The 19,727-nt window shown below is 35.3% G+C and overlaps 1 protein-coding gene and 2 pseudogenes across 3 annotated transcripts; all 3 read right to left on the bottom strand.

Annotated features, from left to right (window-relative positions):
* Positions 1-5,881: 5,881 nt before the first annotated feature.
* On the bottom strand, positions 5,882-6,657 carry LOC142644082 (inositol-tetrakisphosphate 1-kinase 1-like; annotated as a pseudogene).
* Positions 6,658-12,156: 5,499 nt separating this feature from the next.
* On the bottom strand, positions 12,157-14,839 carry LOC142643831 (small ribosomal subunit protein eS6-like; annotated as a pseudogene).
* A 160-nt stretch (positions 14,840-14,999) lies between these two features.
* LOC142643830 (UV-stimulated scaffold protein A homolog) lies at positions 15,000-19,480 on the bottom strand. Of its 3 annotated transcripts, none has more exons than XM_075818551.1 (3): positions 19,185-19,480; positions 17,476-17,972; positions 15,000-16,994 (listed from the first exon to the last, which is right to left on the bottom strand). In XM_075818551.1, the coding sequence occupies exons 2-3, from the start codon at positions 17,686-17,688 to the stop codon at positions 15,312-15,314; spliced, it is 1,896 nt and encodes a 631-aa protein (XP_075674666.1). In that variant the 5' UTR covers positions 17,689-17,972; positions 19,185-19,480; the 3' UTR covers positions 15,000-15,311. The 3 variants fall into 3 exon arrangements, with proteins under 3 accessions (XP_075674666.1, XP_075674664.1, XP_075674665.1); XM_075818549.1 differs by having other exon boundaries at positions 15,000-17,081; XM_075818550.1 differs by having other exon boundaries at positions 15,000-17,081; positions 19,205-19,472.
* Positions 19,481-19,727: the final 247 nt, after the last annotated feature.

Here is a 19,727-nt window from a genome sequence, read left to right on the forward strand (position 1 = left end):
GACTAGATTGCGTGAATCTGAAGCCCAATTTCGAAAGTACATGGATGTAAGCATTGGATTCTCTTCACCATTTGAGCTTAAAAATAAATTTAAACAAATAAATAGAGCTAAGAAATAAAAGAGGAAAGTTAGAAAAATGTTATCTCGCCCACTAGTTGTTACTTGCTGTTATTGGTGGTATATAAGTAAGGAAGTTATTTAAGGGATGAGTTCAAATTATAATCAATAACTACTAACCACTTGTGTCTACAACATTTTCATAACAATTCCAACGTGACAAGTTGCTATTAGCTATTATTGGTGGGTAAAAATGTAATTTTAATGGTCAGTTCAAATTAGAACCAATAAGAACTTACTACCTAAGATTTGTTATGAAAATGTTATGGTTCTCTTTTGAAAAAGCAGTAAATTATATTATTTAAAATAAAATAAGGCAAAATGTAGTGTGAAATTTGCAAACTGTGCATAAAAGAAGTAAAAAACTAGCTTATAATTTAGTGCCAAAAAATGCACACTAGAGTCATTTGGATTTAAGTATTTTCCTAAGCTTATGAACACGACAAAGAGCCTTGTAGCTAGGAATGTGCATTAATCCCCTCAATCTATTCAAAGCATCTAACCCGCTTTGACTATAAGGATATGAATGTGATTTTCAAGCGGGTTAGATGGGTTCAACTATTAAAGCCACTAATCGAATTGGTGGTGGTTTGAGTTTTTTTAATACTACCAAGACCCAACCTGACCCTTCAATACATAATACATATATTAACCTCTTTTTAATATGTATCTCATATTAATATTAGTTTTTTCTTGACTCTAGAATTTACACATGTTTATATGAAAATGACGATACTTTTCCAACAACGTTGATAAGAGTAAAGACTCTGTATGGTTCTAGTGGTTAGAGTAATGCTGATTTGGCAGTGATTAGCTATCAAGTTAGTTGATGTGCAGTTAGTTGTTGTGCTGAGGCAAGTTAGTTACTGGTAGTTAAGATTGGGAATGTATTGTAATTAGCTAGTACCTATAAAAGAGGAAAACAAGAATGTAGAGTCAGCTTTTGGAATATAGAATTAAAATTAATATCCTCTCCCTAATTCTCTTCTCTCCTAATCTCTCTATTCTTCCTTATCTCTGGAAACTTTGTTCTTCTTTTCTTAATTCTCTTAAGAACTTGTCAATTCCTATCAATTTGGTATCAGAGCCAATTCTGTCACTATGGTAGAAACTCAATCTTCTGCTTTTCTTAATGAAAAAATCAGAGCTTTGTCATTGACAATAGAGCAACACGACCAAGAATTTTGTATAGTTCATTAGAAGCTAGATGCAGTCACAAGTATGTTGCAGACCCTATCAGAAACTGTGCGAGGAATTTCGGAAGTTGGTAATGGTTGGCAACAAAGGGCTACATCTCCTCCAAGAACTTCATCTCCAATGATGGTAAATCATCAAGATTCTACTCTGGCAACTATTCCTAAAACTGTGAGATTGGAGTTTCCGAGGCTTAAGGGTGAGAATCCATCAGGTTAGATTTACAAGGCCAACCAATTTTTCCAATTGTATAATACCCTAGTCAGCCAAAAGATTCTCTTAGGCTGCGTTTGGTTCGACGGTAAACACTTTCAGGAAATTATTTTACACGTTTGCGGGTGTTTGGCAACACCTAAAATTTTGGTCAAACTGAAAATCAGTATCATTGACCGTAAAATAATCCCTCCCTACCCGTAAATCATTTTCCATCTCTATTTTACCTTCAAATAGAAATTTTCTAGAAAATCCAGAGAGACAGCACGAAGAGAGAGAGAGAGAGAGAGAGCACGAAGAGAGAGTAGAGAGAGCGAGATCGCGCCCCAACCCGCACCGGCGAGTCGCGCCCTAACCCGTGCCGGTGAGATCACGCCTTCACCTCTCTCTTCGTCGAACCCAGTCGCCAAACCCAGTCGAACCCAGTCTGATCGTCGAACCCAATCGCCGCTCTCTTCGTTCTTCTCTGACCGGATTTGAGCAGTTTTTTTTTTTTGGGTTTTGTTGTTCTGTATTGAGAAATCTCTCTTCGTTCTTCTCTAACCGAATTTGGGTTTTGTTGGTCTGTATTGAGAAAATTTAATGAGTTTTTCTTTTTTGGGTTTTGTTGTTCTTGATAAAATTTGATGATTTTTTTTTTTTTTTTGGGTTTTGTTGTTCTGTATTGAGAAATGATATTTGTTTGGAAGCTGAGAAAATGTGAGCAACAAGTAAAAAATGTATTTTCTATAATATTTTTAAGATCACAACCAAACACCTAAAAATATTTTTCAAAGTATTTTTTAAAATGCTACCAAACACCTAAAAATATTTTCTTTTTCCGAAAATATTTTCAGCTGAAATCATTTTACTCTCAGAAAATATTTTACACCCAACCAAACGCACCCTTAGCTTCATATCATATGGAAGATAAGGCTTTGATTTAGTTCCAAGATGCAGAGAACGCTAGCCAATTCACTAGTTGGAAGGCTTTTGTTAAAGCATTGCATGTGAGGTTTGGATCTTCTACCTATGATGATCCTATGGAAACTCTAACGAAATTGAAGCAAGTAGGGTCTGTATCTACTTACAAAGGACAATTTGAAGCATTGTCTAATCGAATTAAGGAACTATCTGAGAAACACAGACTTGGTTGCTTCTTGAGTGGATTAAAGTATGAAATTCGATTGCTAATTAGACTGTTGAATCCCCAAAATCTAAATTATGCTTTTGGCCTTGCCAAAATACAAGAAGAATATCTTTTTGCTTGCAAGAAGAATGTCAGACCATGGGGTGAAGTGTCCAAACCTTCAATTTTGGGTCTCTCATCAATCAAGAATGACATGAGGACTACCAAACTCCCTATCTAGAAGCTTACTTCTATGCAGGTTGAGGATCGAAAGAAGGGGCTATGCTTCTATTGTAAGGATAAATGGCATGTGGGACACCAATGTAAGGCTCCAAAGATCTTCCTTATTGATGGGTTTCAGCTGTATAATTAGGGAAGTGATCAAGAAGTGTCTTTGGAAGATGGGTCAGTAGAGGAAGATGCTTCAACGAAATTGCAGCAACAGATGGCAGGTTCTATAGAAATCACTCTCTATTCCCTACTTGGAAGCCCCTCTCCAGGTACAATGAGAGTATAGGGGCGAATTAATCATCAAGATGTGATCATCTTGATTGACAGTGGTAGTACTCACAATTTCTTGGATGCTTCTTCATGGTTATCCTTGAAATTGCCATTGTCTACTCAAGACAGTTTCACTGTAAAGGTTGCTAACGGTGATATGCTCAGAACATAGGGTGCTTGCCATGATGTTAACCTCAAAATTCAGGGTCAAGACTTTTAGGTTGATTTGAATGTCTTATCCCTAGGTGACTGTGATGCGGTTCTTGGTACTCAATAGTTATATACTCTTGGGCCCATACAATAGGATTTCAAGAAATTAACAATGGAGTTTAATATTGGAGGAAAAGGGATTTTTCTTACAGGATTACAACCGTCAGGCCTCACTCTTCAAAATGCTGATCAATTCTTTAAACTAGTTATCAAGAAGGGATTATTGCTGCAAATCATATCCTGTCCTACTTCACAACACCAGTGCAACCACATGGGATCATTATTGATTTACTACAAGAATTCAACAAGGTTTTTGCAGTACCTACTGTTCTACCTCCTCTTTGAGGCCATAAGCACCAGATTGTCATAAAGGAAGATACTGAACCTATCTGTGAAAGGCCCTACAAGTATCCCTTTTATCAAAAAACTGAAATTGAGAAAATTGCACATGACTTACTTGAAGCAGGCTATATTAGAATTAGCCATAGCCCTTTTTCATCACCTGTATTCTTAGTAAGGAAAGCTGATGGGAGTTGGCGTATGTGTATTAACTATAGATCCTTGAATAAGGCCACTATTAAGGATGAATACCCTATTCCTATTGTAGATGAATTACTTGATATATTGTGTGGTGCTATTATCTTTTCTAAGCTAGATCTCAGATTTGGTTGCCATCAAATCATAATGAAGGAATGTGATATCCATAAGACTGCTTTTAGGACACATGAAGGGCACTATGAGTTCTTAGTCATGTCATTTGGCTTAACTAATGCACCATCCACCTTTTAGTCACTAATGAATAAAGTGTTCAAACCTTATTTAAGGAAATTTGTTTTGGTATTCTTTGATGATATATTGGTGTTTAGTAGTTCTATAAAGGAGCATGTTTCTCGTTTGAGGGTGGTATTGATTGTGTTGCTTGACAACCAATTGTAGGACAAAGTTTAGCTACAAAACCAATCGTAGCTTAAGGCTACAAACTGCTCTAGTAAACTGACATGTGTAAAAAATAGCATGTGCATTGCACATGCTTACTTACGTAAACTTAACCCAACTAACCTAGTTAACTACACCACCTATTAAAAAATAAAAAATAAATAAAAACTAAAAACCTAAAAAGGAAAAAATGTATAATCGTTCTCTATCTCTCTCTCTCATCAAAGAAACTCAACTCCCAAAACTAGAGACCCAAACCCTCCTGTCTCTACCGTCGGCCGGCCAACCCAAACCCTGTCTCCACCACCGGCCAACACAATAAAGTTGTTAATAAAAATAATAATGACAAGATGGGACTTTCACTAGAAAATGCTTCCCAATCCAAATCCAAAATTGCAATCAGAACTGAGACCAAATAAAGGATGGCAATTTATGTATTCACGAGTCGTCAATCACATTTACCCTTCATGAATTCTAATGGCAATGTGAGTCCAATTTCAACCACTTAAGTTTCCTTATCATGAAGAACAAGAACATTATCCTAGAGGTGAGATAACCTGCAGTACATTCTAATCACATACTTCACCTAAGTACCTTAATTCGAACTCTATGTTCAGTAACTACAAATCCAACTCATGTAGATGTGAGGATCTGTGCTATTCCAAAACTACATCATAAAAAAATCACTTTTGTCAACTAAGCTTCGGAGTCCTTAGTTCTCCACTATTAAGGTTCAGGAAAGAAAAACAAAAAAGAACTTTGACAAATCTTCAACTTCTCGTCACTTACACAAACAAGGCCGAAGAAAGATAGAAAGATTCTATTATTTATTCTAAGGTGTCTACAAAAACAAAAGGATCTCAAACTAATTTGAAGTTGGCCGGCGGTGGAAATAAAGGGTTTGGGTTGGCTAGCTGGCGGTGGAGACAGGAGGGTTTGGGTCTTTGGTTTGGGAGCTAGCCGGGTTTCTTCAATGAGAGAGAGAGAGATAATACATTTGGTCCTTTTTTAGGTTTTTAGTTTTTATTTTTTGTTTTTTTAATAGGTGGTGTAGTTAACTAGGGTTAGTTGGGTTAAGTTTACTTAAGTAATCATGTGCAAAGCACATGCCATTTTTTACACATGTCAATTTATTAGAATAGTTTGTAGCCTTAGGCTATAATTGGTTTTGTAGCTAAACTTTGTCCCCAAATATTGTATGCTAAACAAAGCAAATGTGTGTTTAGGTGTGGAGAGCTGGAGTATTTGAGGCATTTGATTTCAGGTCAAAGGGTTAAAACTAACCCTAAGCAAACTAAAGCCATGCAAAATTGGCCTATTCCTACCCCAGTGAAAGCCTTGAGAGGGTTTTTGGGTTTGACTGGGTTTTATAGGAAGTTCATCAAGGACTATAGGCTTATTGCAGCTCCCTTAACTACATTACTTAAGAAAGAAGCTTTTCAGTGGTCTCCACAGGCTGAATTGGCCTTCATAGCTCTCAAGGTGGTTGTGTCTACTCCACTTGTGTTGGCATTACCTAATTTTACTAAGGCGTTTGTGGTAGAATGTGATGTCTCAGGTATGGGGTTTACAAACCCAAATTAAGAACACAAACCCAGAAATTTAAAAAAAAAAAAAAAAAATCTCATCCAGCGCCACATTATATCCCTCCACCTCAGAAGAATCATTTTTCACAATCAAATTCAATATCTGCTTAAACAACAACAAACCCTTGTTCGACGCCATATTATTCAATGTCCCTTCAGATATATCCGGCAACGATTTTCTCTTCACGCATTTAACGTGATCGCCCACCACATACACCTTGAAAATCACTCCGCCGTGGTTTACAAATTCTTGCATCACAAATGGTTTTTTCAATTTCAATTTCTTCAACCCGTTCTCTTTGAACACCAAGAACACCTTGTGTGACTTGGCACTGCCGTCAACCGACACTATTTTTGCTATGAACGGAAACTTGAACCCTTTTTCTCCAAACGAATCCACAAGATTCTCAGACTCTTCCAATACTCTTTGATTTGGAACCCCAAAGGTTTGGTTCCCTTGAGGGATTTTCAAGCTGGTGACCACATCAAGCATGGAGACACGGTTGTGGAGATGGTCGATTGCTTCCGGCGGGTCGATTACGATGACGTTTGGGTAATGGAGAGAGAGTTGCTACACTTGGTTGTTCTAATTGGAGCTGTAGATTTTGTGAATGATGCAATCGAACGGTCCCTGCTGAGCTAAGGGTTTGGTGGGTCGATTTCGATGAGATCGATACTGCGTTGTTTGGAGAGATTGATTAAAGAGTTTTGGATGAAGCGTTGGCCATCCTTAGGGGAAAGAGCGTAGCCTATGCAGTACATTGGAGAAGAAGATGGAGTTGGAGAAGACATTTTTTTTATTTAATTTGTGTTTGGGAGGAGAGAAAGTAAGAGAGGGAAATTTCAATTCGTAAGAGTTGATTGAGAGCTCAGTTTCAGTTTAATTTGTGTTGGTTTTTTTTTTTTAATTTCTGGGTTTGTGTTTTTGTTTAAGACACACTTAGATCTTAATTTACACTTAGATCTTAATTCATGTGATTTTTGGTTTTTAATTCTGTTTTTAATTTTTTTTATTTAGTTAAAATTAATTAATTAATTATTTTTAATTTAGATGCTAACATGACATTTTTTAATGCCAAAATAAATTTTTTTATTATTATTTTAATAGTTTCGTCTGCCAACTAAGATTTTGCCGTTAGGGCACTGACAGAAAGGACTTAAATGGACGGCGTTTTTCTAAATAGGGACTAAAAGCGGTAAAAATAAAATCTAGGGACTAAAACGAGAATCGCCTAAAAATGTAGGGACAAAAATGTGATTTTTGCCTAAAAAAAATTTGTATGAACACTTTAATTTTTTTTATTTATTTATAAAATAAGAAAATGCTAAAAGGATATTAAAAGAAATTAAAAACAAACGAAAAGAACCAACATGTATTGTGCAAAATTTTATCCACAAAAAAAAAAAAACAAAAAACAAAACCAAAACCAAAACCAAAACCAAGCCAACGTGAACGTATGGTGCAAACCAAAAGAAATTTTATTTAGGCAGAAAAAAAAATGGAAAGACAAAAAGTAGATGAGAGAGGTAGGTGGGTGCAATAAAGGTAAGGATATTTGTATAATTTATTACCCATATCATCTTTTCTCGTTAGTTGTTCTCTCAAATTGGGAGGACAAAATTATGTGGGCCCAGAAGGATTATTTTTCACACTATTTTCTTTCTCTCTTGTTTTCTCTCCTAAATCAAACAAGAGCAAATTTCATTTTTCACCTTATTTTTTCCTCCTTCTTTTCCATCTTCCCTGTTTTTACCCCAACCAAATAGGCCTTTATTGTTATAGCCAATCATTCAAACTCTTTAACTTGCCCAAACCAAAGAATAAAAACAAGTATGGGTAAGAGTTTCTTGGATTAATGAAAAGAGGGTCAAACCATTCCCGATTTTTCTAAAATGGTGGCCCACTTCTCTAGTTGAATAGAGTCCATGACTCACTACTCGAGCTAAAGAGCTAGGGACAAGATCGTTATCTTCTCATAATACCAATATTTTCCTTCTTCTTTTTTTATTTTTTTTTTAATTTTTAATTTTCGTCATTAAGGTCATTCTACAACTAGATGAGCCCATGATGAGGTGCATACTCATTTAAAATTGTAAACATCATTGCCCTCTGTATCTATTTAGAAAGTTGTTGATCTTTGTTTTGATGCAAGAATTTAGTTTTAAAGTTTAAACTATAAACTCAAACCTTGGGTAGAATGATATACATTGATAATGCCGAAAATCGTCAGTAAGTCACACAGTCTTCACGTGCTCCCGATATAGAACCTACACAACACAAAAGCTTAAGACCTTAAGAGGAGTATCGGTGTAGTAACGGCCAAATATCTTCCAACGGTCAAGTTAGAGAAATCTCTTGTTCACAACTCTAGAGTGCCAAAGCTGGGAATGAATTATGTGTACCTTGATTTATGAGGGTTTTGGGGTATTTATAGTAGTGTGGAGTTGACATCCGTGCCTTGGCTAAAAAGTTCTTTTCTTTCAAGGAAGAACCTCTTGGATTTTGTGTATCTCCTAAAGTTCATTTCCTTATAGGAGTCTTCTTGATTAGGGTTAAGCGTGTGGTGCAAGAACTCTCCTTATACACGTATGCGTAGAGATCAAGTAAGGCTATAGATGGAGGTTCGTTTACCTTCTTCAGCTTGTTCTCGTTAGTTTACCACATCGTCCCTTTATTAGGGTCGTCAGCTTATGGCATCGTCACTTTATTAGAGTCGTCACTTGGTTAGGGTCGTCAGCTTCGTTATGAAGCTAAAGACTTCATGATGCAATCACTTGTGGCAAGCGATGCCAACGGGATCATTGGGTTTGTCGCTTTTTTTCCTTGCCATGGTTTAACTACAAAATTATCCTTATCATATGGTAATATATAAGTTGTCCTTTCAACATGTGCACAATCATTTCAATAACCATTAATTTTCAATACTGACGTGTAGTCTATTTTGCTTTTTCATTATAGAACTTACATGCAAAGTAATAGCTCTTTGAAATAGGTTCATTGTGTATAATAAAAGTTTCGCTATATCAAAAAAACAAAGTTCTTCAATCTAATTCGTTCCAAATATTATGATGTTTTTTATTTTTTATTTTTTTTACGTACTTCTTATGACCATTGTGATTACATAATGAATTGCTACAATATATATATATATATATATATATATATATATATATATATAACTTTTCATGAAAATAAATAGGCATTACATGATTCCTTTGAAATAACTTACAATATGAATCAAGAATCATAATTAACTTTAATAGAAAGTCACTTAAAAGTCATCATATTTGGTCCAAAGTTGAGCATTTAAAGAGCCCTATGTTCGAACCAATGCTAATTGTTTTAACATTAAAAAAAAAAAACTAAATCATATGGTTGAATCAATTTTTCAAAATAAAAAATTTGCTTTTTTAATAATTCGTGCATGATTCAATGCATGATTCAAAAGGGGTGACGATCGCTGATGATACTATTCATTATTTTTATGCAACTTATAGTGGAATGCTAGGGATCAAGGTATGAGAAAACATGTAATGGTAACTGTGCTGACAATCTTCATCATGCTTGTACTAGGTCTAGTGTAATGTGATGAGGATAGTTACTTATTAGTTTGTGTCAAACGGTGTGATCGTAACTGCAGAAGATGGCGATATCACCTCGAGGAATACATGATGTGTATTGCTAGATGTATGCCAAAAATGCATTCTCCGTTTATCAAAATTCAAATTATGAAGCCATGCATGATCACCAAGTTTGGATCTTGTACAAGTTATTAGTCATTCTGTGAAAGTTTCCATTAAACACTTTTTTTTGCCTCTAGACTTATCTTTCTTTAATGGGGTATGTGGGGATGTTGAAGATGAAACCTACCCGAGGGCAATCAAAGCCGTGTCATAGACCGGTCACCGGAGAGAGCACCACCTCGGCGAAGCTGACCATCTTGGGCAAGAACGAGCAACACCAAAGAGAGAGTGAGTCTGAGGAAGTATATTAATTACGGAGATTAAACGTTATCCTTGGGAATATGTATGGGGGTATATGGGTTGTGATTTACCATAAATAAAGAGAAATTTTTAATTGAATTATTTTTTTTCTTTATTGTATTTAACCCACCACAGGCATGGTGGGATATTTATGGAAGAAGAAGAAAACTTCTTCTTTGGAGCCTGTCTTATTTGATTGATGCGAATGATAGCAAAGTAAATCTAGCTCTAGATCACTTTGAGTTGAAAGTGTTATAGTTTAATATTGTGTAGATTATGATATTGAAGAAAAGAAATAGGTTTCTGTTTTAAAACTTGCTCCATTTAGAAAGTATACAAAACTTTTGTTGGTATATAAATTAGGGTAAAATGAAAATTGCATCTTCTAAGTTTGATTGGGAATTCATTTCAGTTTTCTAACTTTATTTTCGTTCAATTGAATTATCTAAATTTCAAATTTATTCAATTCAAGCATTTCTTCCAATTTCGTTAAAAATAGCCATTAAGTATGCAATTAACTAATAAAAATAGTTTTTTTTTTTAAATTCTCACATGAAAATCTATAATAAAAAAAATATTAATTTTATAGATTTTTTTTCATACAAGAAAATTATTTTTTTAATGGCAATTTTTTAACGAAATTGGATGGAATTTTTATATTGAATAAATATGAAACTTAATACACTCAATTGAATGAAAGTAAAGTTAAAGTATTGAAATAAATTTCAATTAAACTTAAAGGGTGCAATTTGCATTTTAAACTATAAATTAACACAAACTTAAAAAATAATAATTTAAAATTAATTTAGAGAATGTAATATATATGTGGTTAATATTGGAGGCTTTAGGGGCTATATTAATCAACGGTGAGCACTTAAATAATGACAATACCTAAACACCTTGTAACTGAATTGTCACCTCACTATAGTTCGAGTTGTGGAATTAGCAACACATTGTAATTATCTCTATATAAAAAAAAATTAAAAAGAATAATAACCGTAGGTTAGTAGGTAGGAGAAGGGGTTGTCTTGGTTGTTTTAAGGGTTGAGTTGCTTTCCAACCGCTGAGATTGCTTTGAAAGATTTTCAGTGACACATTGGAGGACCAAAGAATTAAGAGCATTGGCATCACCAAAACCCATATCTGGCTAAATCTACCTTCAAGCTCGCACCACCAAGCACCACCTTAACCACTAAATCCACCAAACCGAATCACCAATCAGTAGCCACCATTAAAAACCAATCCACCACCATAAATTAGCCGTTTACTGCCATAGCAAACCCAAAAAAGCCAGCCGATCAGTCTTAGTCATTTTACAACCTAAAGAGAGAGACGAGAGAGTGAGAGAAAGGAGGGAGGCAAGAGATATTGAGAAAGAGAAGTGGGTTTAGTTCATGGATTTGCAACTTTGCTTTTCTTTTCTTTTCTCTTTTGTTAATTGTATTTTTAATACAGATGTGGATTTTTTTAGATTATTTTAATGTTGTCTAATGTTAAAATAGAACAGAGGACTCTTGTAAAATGATGTGTTAGAATTTAAAATGATACTAACTTTGGTGGCAGGACAAAAAAAAAAAAAAAAAACAAAGAGATTTTCTTGAGTTCTAACAAGGAATCAAGATTGTTAACCTGCTCCATGGTTAAATGAATGGATTTTGAAAGATTTATAGCTTGTCCTGACCAGCTGGTATATTTTTCAAGGCTAGTGACGATGGATTCAGCAATATTTTGTGGTTTTACTGAAGATGAAGATGAAAGATCATCTTGCATATTGCATATCAATCATAGATGCAATATTGCATCTATGACCGAGGATTGATTTCCTGCTTTGTTACCATAGTTATAGGCTTCGTACATTTAAATAAATCACCTTTACAAGAATAGAGTTTCAACATCACTTGTGCTCCGAAGAAGATTCAATGGATGTTCTGAAATATCAACTGCTTTCTTGTATTTCAAACAATTGATCATATTGAATTTCTTCATCCCTATAACTTCGTCATCACTTGAATTATCTAATAAGCTTAACAAATTTTTTTTATTCCTTTACAATTAGATCTACAATGTCCAACTTTTCGACACTTTTAACATATTGCTGATTTCTTCTTCGTCTTTTTTATTGTATTTCTATAGGGTTCTTTTATCATTTTGACTTTGATGCATAATCAAGTCATACCCATCTCCATAGTCCATACTGAATCTTGGGAATCCTTAAAATCATCTAAGGCATGCACATCCCTTATCAGTGGAGATAAAAAAGTTCAGGAGTAATCAACAAAGTTGCAAAAGCATACTATTTTAAAGGATGTGTGAATGAAAAACTATGACCACCATACATTACCAAATATTTACTTTGACGAGCAAATTCCAAAGGAAGAAAAAAAAAAGCACATCCACAATAAATGCAAGAACTAGGAGTCAAACACTTTTTAATGAATTGAAATGACAAACATGCATGAAATATCAAACCAACTCTGACAAAATGCATCAGTATTACCAGAAAACAAACATTATCATGTAAAACTACCAAAAACTTAGAACTGAAGACCTTCACCAAATTTCATATCCTGCCTATCCAGCAGAAGATGGCTTAGAAGCAGCAGAAAGCTTGGATCTCCTTTCTGCTAAGTTCCCACTACGATGGCAAGAAGTTCTGATAGTCAGCTGCAACTGCTTTGGACTTTGCGATTCTCTTCTTCTTCTCTGTAATCCTACTACGCTCCAACCTCTGTATCTTTGGAGCTTTACTGACTTCCTTCCCTGCCAAACAAATCAATAGTTATAGTTATTTACAGTCAAATCAACTTTGAGTCTAACTACCAACCCTCAGCCACCTTCTCAACTCCTCTCCACTCCTAACTTCCATCCCTTAGCAACTTTAACAAGAATGTTGGTATATTAGTCAAGAAAACTTTCCGATAGCACAATGACTATTGCAACCAATCATTTCTCACAATAATCAAGTAGATTTCAAGGTGACTAACTATTTATCCCTACGTAAGGGAGAACTAATTTCCATTGGGAAAATAAATAGGCAAGGCTTCATTATTTAACGTGTTATTTAGGCTTAAGGCAATATACAACTCACTAAAAAGAGACATCAAAATCATTTCCCAGGGCCAAAATACTTAATTTATAATTAAAAAAATAAAATAAAATAAGATTTCTTCAGACTAAAATCATCTGCACATGTCTAGCATTGGTTAGATTAATTTTTGGGTTAAAGGCCTAAAATATCAAATAAAAAATAAAATAAAGCAGCAACTAAGCCAAAGAAATATTAATTAATTAATATATACATATATATATATATATGTATGTATATTTAAAATTAGGCAAGCCACTGTACCAGCTTTTGTTGTGAAGGTTCGACGGTAGGTGTTCACATATTTCCGCACATCATCCTCCTTGGAGCGGTTGAAAAGCTTGCGAATCTTGGGTCCCCTCTTTGGACCCCTCATCCTTGGTTTTTCAGTATCAGTTAATCCAGGCAGATCATTCTCACCCTTCTTCACAATAACCAAGTTCAAATGCATCTGCAAACTAACTTCCTCCTCTCTCCATTGCATCTTCCATAACCACAGAAGCACGGGGTGCCTGTATAAATAAAAGGCAATGTGATAAATCCTTTGTGCGAAAGTGAAATGGCAATACAAGCTAAGCCAACAGAAAGTTGAGCTAATAAGGCTTCTAAAGGCCCATATGGAGACAAACAAATGAGGGAGCAATAAGAGACCAATTACAAGACATCAATCCTTTCAAATTTACAACCCAATTCAAGGCAAAGTCATGTCATTAAACAATAAAATCATCACATAAAATAAAAAAGAAAGGTCGCAACCAAAAGATAAGTGAACAATAGCTCAGAAATGAATCTGTTATGGCAGGAGGGATGTTGAATACACATTTCAAAAGCCATAATATATAAAAATGAGAATTAGATGCTATGCAAGACCATGAAACATTTCACCCACCCCTATGAAGCAAGAGACAAACACGAATGGGACAGGACTCCCTGCTTCATTGGGAATCCTTGCTTGTCGCAACCTCCCATGATTTTGAAACATAGCCCTTGAACTCCTGTCAAACAAAACATGTCTATTAAGGTGAATATATCAAAGATCTGTGCCACTGTGAGGTACAAATACTAATCCAACAGGGTTAGGAAGAGCTTACCTCACCCAAAGAATCTCCACTGACCTCCTTTGAGATCCTCTTGTCAAAATATGCTCGGCTGTTAAAGAGTTTTACATAAGCAACCATAATCTTTCAGAAAGCATTCAATCACTTTTGAAGATATCTTGAGAGAGAAATGAATTTCTACATACATCAAGTTCATTACTTCATATTACATGTCATTACACAAAGGTGGCAATATTTTTGTCATTCATATGATGAAACCAAATAGTGATATTGAATTCAACAGTCAAGAATTATCATGTCTTTCACTTTGTAATAATAATGTTGACACAGATCCACTAATGATATAAAGATACAATATTGTCTTAGTTTTCTTTCCCACTATTTGCAAAGAAAAGGCATTACATGCGATAGGTAGGGGAAAAGGACCCTGTGTGAGACAAGTTGGCAAAGCCATTCCTGGCACTTCCACATATCACAGAGAACTTGTTTAACCCAGCATGACTCAAATACATAATAAAAGGCTCAAAAAATACAACCCAACAAAGAATCTCAACCTCCAACTATTCACCAATTCGGAAAAATGAGGTCTATATCATATAAAAATTGAAGTTCTTGAAGAAAAAGACTCTTAACTGCATAATTAATGTTACAATATATCACAAGCGCCCATCAGTGACAAAGGTGGGGTCTTCCTTTATTGAATTATAAAATAAAAAGATTTCGTACATGTGAATTCATTGCTTAAAGCAAATGGAACTCAAACATTATGCATGCAAGCAGATCAAACTAAATAATTTCCCAGCAAAAAGAACGGGGAAAAACAAAGATTCTCCTAACAAAACAGTGTCAATAAATATAGGGTTTCAAATTTCAATATAATATTTTGGATTATCATCTAACATTCTGAAATTCCCCACCTGCTGAACTTACAAGAACCATTTGATATGAACTAAAAAATTTGAGACACAATTGAAATGGCTAGAAATTAAAATAAAATATATAACAGATTTGGAATTCATAGAAATTTCGTAGAAAATTAATAATTTTCAATCCAACTCATTATTCACCTCAAATATATACAAATATTTCACAAATATTTAACCAATGAAAAAATAAACAAGATATCTACATAGAATGATAGAATACAAAATTGATAAGGAGAGATCCTCGCCATCACTCACTATCCCTGGGTGCAATCAGTTTGAGGCAAACACCAAAAGTCTCCACTAGTATATCTGAATCTGGTGCCATGTTACCAACATGTGCATCTGTGAAATTCTGATTCCTCTAAAGTACTCAAAAGCCTAAAAAGGATATTTTCATTGCCATTGATTTGGGAAGGCTTCTCGGTAATTTGCATCTTCACCCAATGTGAGCTGTCTTGTTGTTGAATCCTTTGCCCATGAATTCAAAAGCCTCTGAGCTATCCTATCTTTTGGTGTCACTTTCTTGTGCAGCATGGATGAGAGTGTTTCCTTCTTGTTTCTAGCTGACGGTTTCTCACCATCAGTCACCCCCATATCTTCTCCAACAGATGCAGATCTTGAAGTTGATGTCAAGGCAGCATCCCTTAGAGCTGTTTCATTGTGCTCCCGAATTCTTGCAAGTTTTGCATGCTTCAGTGACTTTTTATCAATTTCTCTCTTATTTGCTACTTCTTTATCTCTCTCACGAACATTCTTCACAGCTTGTTTTGCTAACTGCTCAATGGAATCAATCCCCAAATCAAGAGATATCTCTTCTTTTAAAGAGTTCTGATTGAGTGGCTTTCCTTCATCATCTCGAGGTATAATAGGTCCATGAAATGGCCAAACTCTCAGGTCTCTTCTCTGACAAAGCCCCCCTTTGCTCAAAGGAGCCCTGCAGGGTTGAATGTCAGTTTGCTGCTCTTCATAAAGAGTTGCATGTACATTCAGTTCGGGCATTTTCTCAGCTAGAATAACCGCGTCATAATCCACCCTACCCCAGTGACTTTCAAGCTCCAATCCCCGCTGGTTAGCCAAAACCTTCCTGTTTGAACCCCAGTTATCCAAGAAAGAGCCCCACTTCATCACAGGAGCTTCAGCCAGAAGCTTACTTCTTAAAGGGTCCAAATTGGTTTCACCGCCTTCAGGACTGAGAATCTCATTGTCATTACAATCTTTTTTACTGCTTTCAGGAGTTCTATTTTTGAACTTATTAGATGTTACTTTCATGGAAAAATCTTCATCTTGCTTATTGGGCACAGTAGATCTCTCGCTCTCAAGTGAACCAATCTTACCCTCCTCCCAGAAATCATCTTCTTCTTCATCACGATTTGCAGTGTTTGGAAGAGCACAACCTGATTCTTCACACTTCTTCTTCACCGATTTGAGACGATTTTGGATATCAATTAACTCCTTTAAAGCGGAATCTCTGAACCTGTTGTCTGCCACTTCAACCCTTAGAAGAAAAGAGATCCATTCTTGAACTGAAACCAAATGCTTTGTCTCTAGAAGCTTGTACAGCTCCCTTAATGCATCAAAAACCACTTTATTGTCACTGTTCTCGTGAACCTTTTCCCCTTCTTTTAAAGTATTGAGACGGATTTGCAGCAGTTCAGAAGAACGAAACTCTTCGAAATATTCATCATCTGCAGGAGGCAGAGGCGTAAACTCCTCATTTGTACGGACTATGTCTAAGCATTCCCCAATCTCGTCAATGGTAGACATGATCTCTTCCTTAATAGATGAGAAATTGTCCTTGAACATTTCAAATTTCTTTAGCAAAATCTCTCTTGACCGCCTTTCCCGTTCTGCTCTCTCCTGCTGAATCCGAGCTGCATTGGCCTGTAGATTAGGAAACTGCAACTTGAGGGTGTTTTTAAGGTAATCAAACCCTAATCTGAGCTGCCTGTAATGAATCCCAAAGGAAGAGTTCCACTTCTCCAAGAATTCAATTGCCTTAGAGCGCAAAATGGAAGCGACAGCAGGAGGAGCAGGGAGAGGCAGAGTTCTTCTGAATCCAACACTCAAACTCAGCACCTGATCCAAGTTGTCAACAAGAATGCTTCTGAAAAGCTTCGAACGCATGAACAGTTCATCAATTATCAGGAGTGTCAGGTACCTTACCTGTACCAATCAAATATTGAAATTCAATTCATTACCAAAATGTTATACTAAAACCCACTAATAAACCAACAAATCACCCCCTGCCCTAATAATCATCGTAAAAACAAAAGTGAAAAAAAACCCACAACATTAACAACAACAACCAAAAAGCTTTAGCCCCAAATTTTAAGGGTCAACTATGGATCATCAACAAATTGGTAAGGATTGGCCACATATATTATCTTCATTAATAGATTATATATCTAATCTATTCTTTTCCTTAACAGATTATATAGCATGGTTAGCCTAATCAGGGATGATACCTCACCTCAACATAAGTAAATATCAGAATTCAGAAAAATAATTTAAATCTATCTTAATTAAATTAAAACAGCATAATCAAATAAAAACATACCTGAGAGTGGTCGCGCTTCATGAGATCCAAAAGGGTATTGGCGGCAAGTTGGAGTTCCGTATCCAAATAGCAGACTACGGATTTGATGGCCTTAAGGAGACGTGGGTCCACCTCAGCAGCTGTGGAGTTGGTCGCCTTCTCTATCAGACTCAACACCTTCCCTCCTTCTCTCTCTCTCCCCTCTTCCATTTCATTTACTAGCCTAATACCCATACTATGCACGGGGTACCCTTCTATTCAAAGAAACCATCTCTAGATAGAAGCTAAGATTTGAAAATATTTGACCCAACACACTGACATATTCCATAAAATTTCAATTCCTATGAAAATCAAATGCCTTTATCTAAAATCTGAAATTCTCAGAAAGAGAGACAAAGGATAGATACAGCCAGTTTATGGTATATTAATAAAAGTTCAGTTCCATACAAACCAAGAAAAGAAGACATACTGGACTTCAGCCAAAAGGTTCTCTCCATTCAGCATTGCAGTTAGTGGGGCTGCCAGAATATAGAAAATAAAAGTTAAAAGGTGAAAGATGAACTTCAAGCAAACTTTAGGGATGAAAATAATATATCTTTGCCTTTTTCCCAAAAATTTTGAAAATTCAATATAAAACAAACAATTAGATCAAAAAGATTTCTTGAAATTTATTTCTTTTCCCTTGTTATCAGTAAAAAAAGACGCAAACAAAAAGAATTAATAAGTCATTCAGAGGAAGAAAAAAAATCCAAAAAATGACATATAAACACTAAAAGAAACTTCATCTAACTTTCGACATGTAACAATAAAAAATCTATTCAAAATTTTTATGAAATCATAAAATTAAACATGATTATGGTGTTTTTCAACCCACATGTTGATACTAATCACATCAACTTCACATGTAGAATGTTGGATGCTCCTTTCCTTCTTCCACCTTCTGTCTTTGCATTATGGTCTCCATAGAAACCCCAACATATAGTGTTTGTTTGGCTAGCTTATTTTTTGCCAACTTATTTTACTATTTAGCTTATTTTTGCTACTATTTATAGATCTCACTGCACTTTTTGGTACTATTCATAGGTATCACTGTACTGTTTCAACTAACATTTACCTTTATCTACAGTATTTCAATTTCAGTAAACTAAGCGGATCTCAAACAGACTCATAGTAGGGATAAGACAGTCGGACAATTTTAGAAAGTAAAAGCAAAAATACTAACACTATATATTAATATTTTACAACATAACTAAGCTCAACCATGAAGAGCATCTCCTCCAATGCCTCAAGCCCTGTCTTCCCTATCTTCAGCACTACCAGACACTACAATAATAACCACCAGATTGATAACCTCTTAACAACTGCTCTCTCCATGACCACCCCAAATCTCTTTCAAACCATGCTGCCAGCACTGCAATGACATCCACCACCCCTAACTCTATCACCAAAGCTATTATCATTAATGTAACGCTTCTCTTATTTACATATGTGCTGACTAACTATGATTTGTTTTACACATTAAAACAAAAGGCAAACAAATAAATATTTGAAGTAATAATAAAAAACTTTCAAAAGGGTTAACTAATTGGTGCCTTCACACAAAATCTTGCCTCTGTGTTGCAAAATAAACAGTAAGTGCAACAGCAACACAGAGGACTAATATATATTATCCCAAGTTCTAATTACGATTCTAATATCATAACATGATTGAGAGTACTAACAGAACATACCCCAATTTGTAAAATTAAACCTAGAGCGACTCCGGTAGTCTGATAGTGGGCGGAGGCCGTGACGGTGATGGCAGAGCTTGTGGTGGCGCCCCTCAGACTGTCTCTCACATCACATCTATCTAACGGTTATTCGGACTTACCGTCTCTCTATCTATTGTCCTCTCTCCTTCTCTATCGGCTTATTCTAAATATTTGATCATGCCTTAAATTTGTTTACATGGTCAACCTGATACTTGCTTGTTTTTTTTTTTTTTTTCAACCCTTCTATGAATGACCAACCATACTAGGCTTCGATTCTTCAAAAAAAAAAAAAAAAAAAAAGCATACTTGGCTTCATTTCACTAGGAGGACTAGTCTTATTATAAGTTTGTCATCACTATTTTAAAAATAGACAATTGAAAATAGAAAACATCAATTTTTTTAAAAATTTCTTATAAACATGATTGCACAATTATTCTTGATTGACGGTGATGACGCACAAAAATTGTCAGTAAGCTGATTGTCCTTAATTGCTACAATGGATACCTGAAGAACAAGAAACCA

This window comes from Castanea sativa, chromosome 7, assembly GCF_040712315.1.
Source record: "Castanea sativa cultivar Marrone di Chiusa Pesio chromosome 7, ASM4071231v1".
NCBI lineage: Eukaryota > Viridiplantae > Streptophyta > Magnoliopsida > Fagales > Fagaceae > Castanea > Castanea sativa.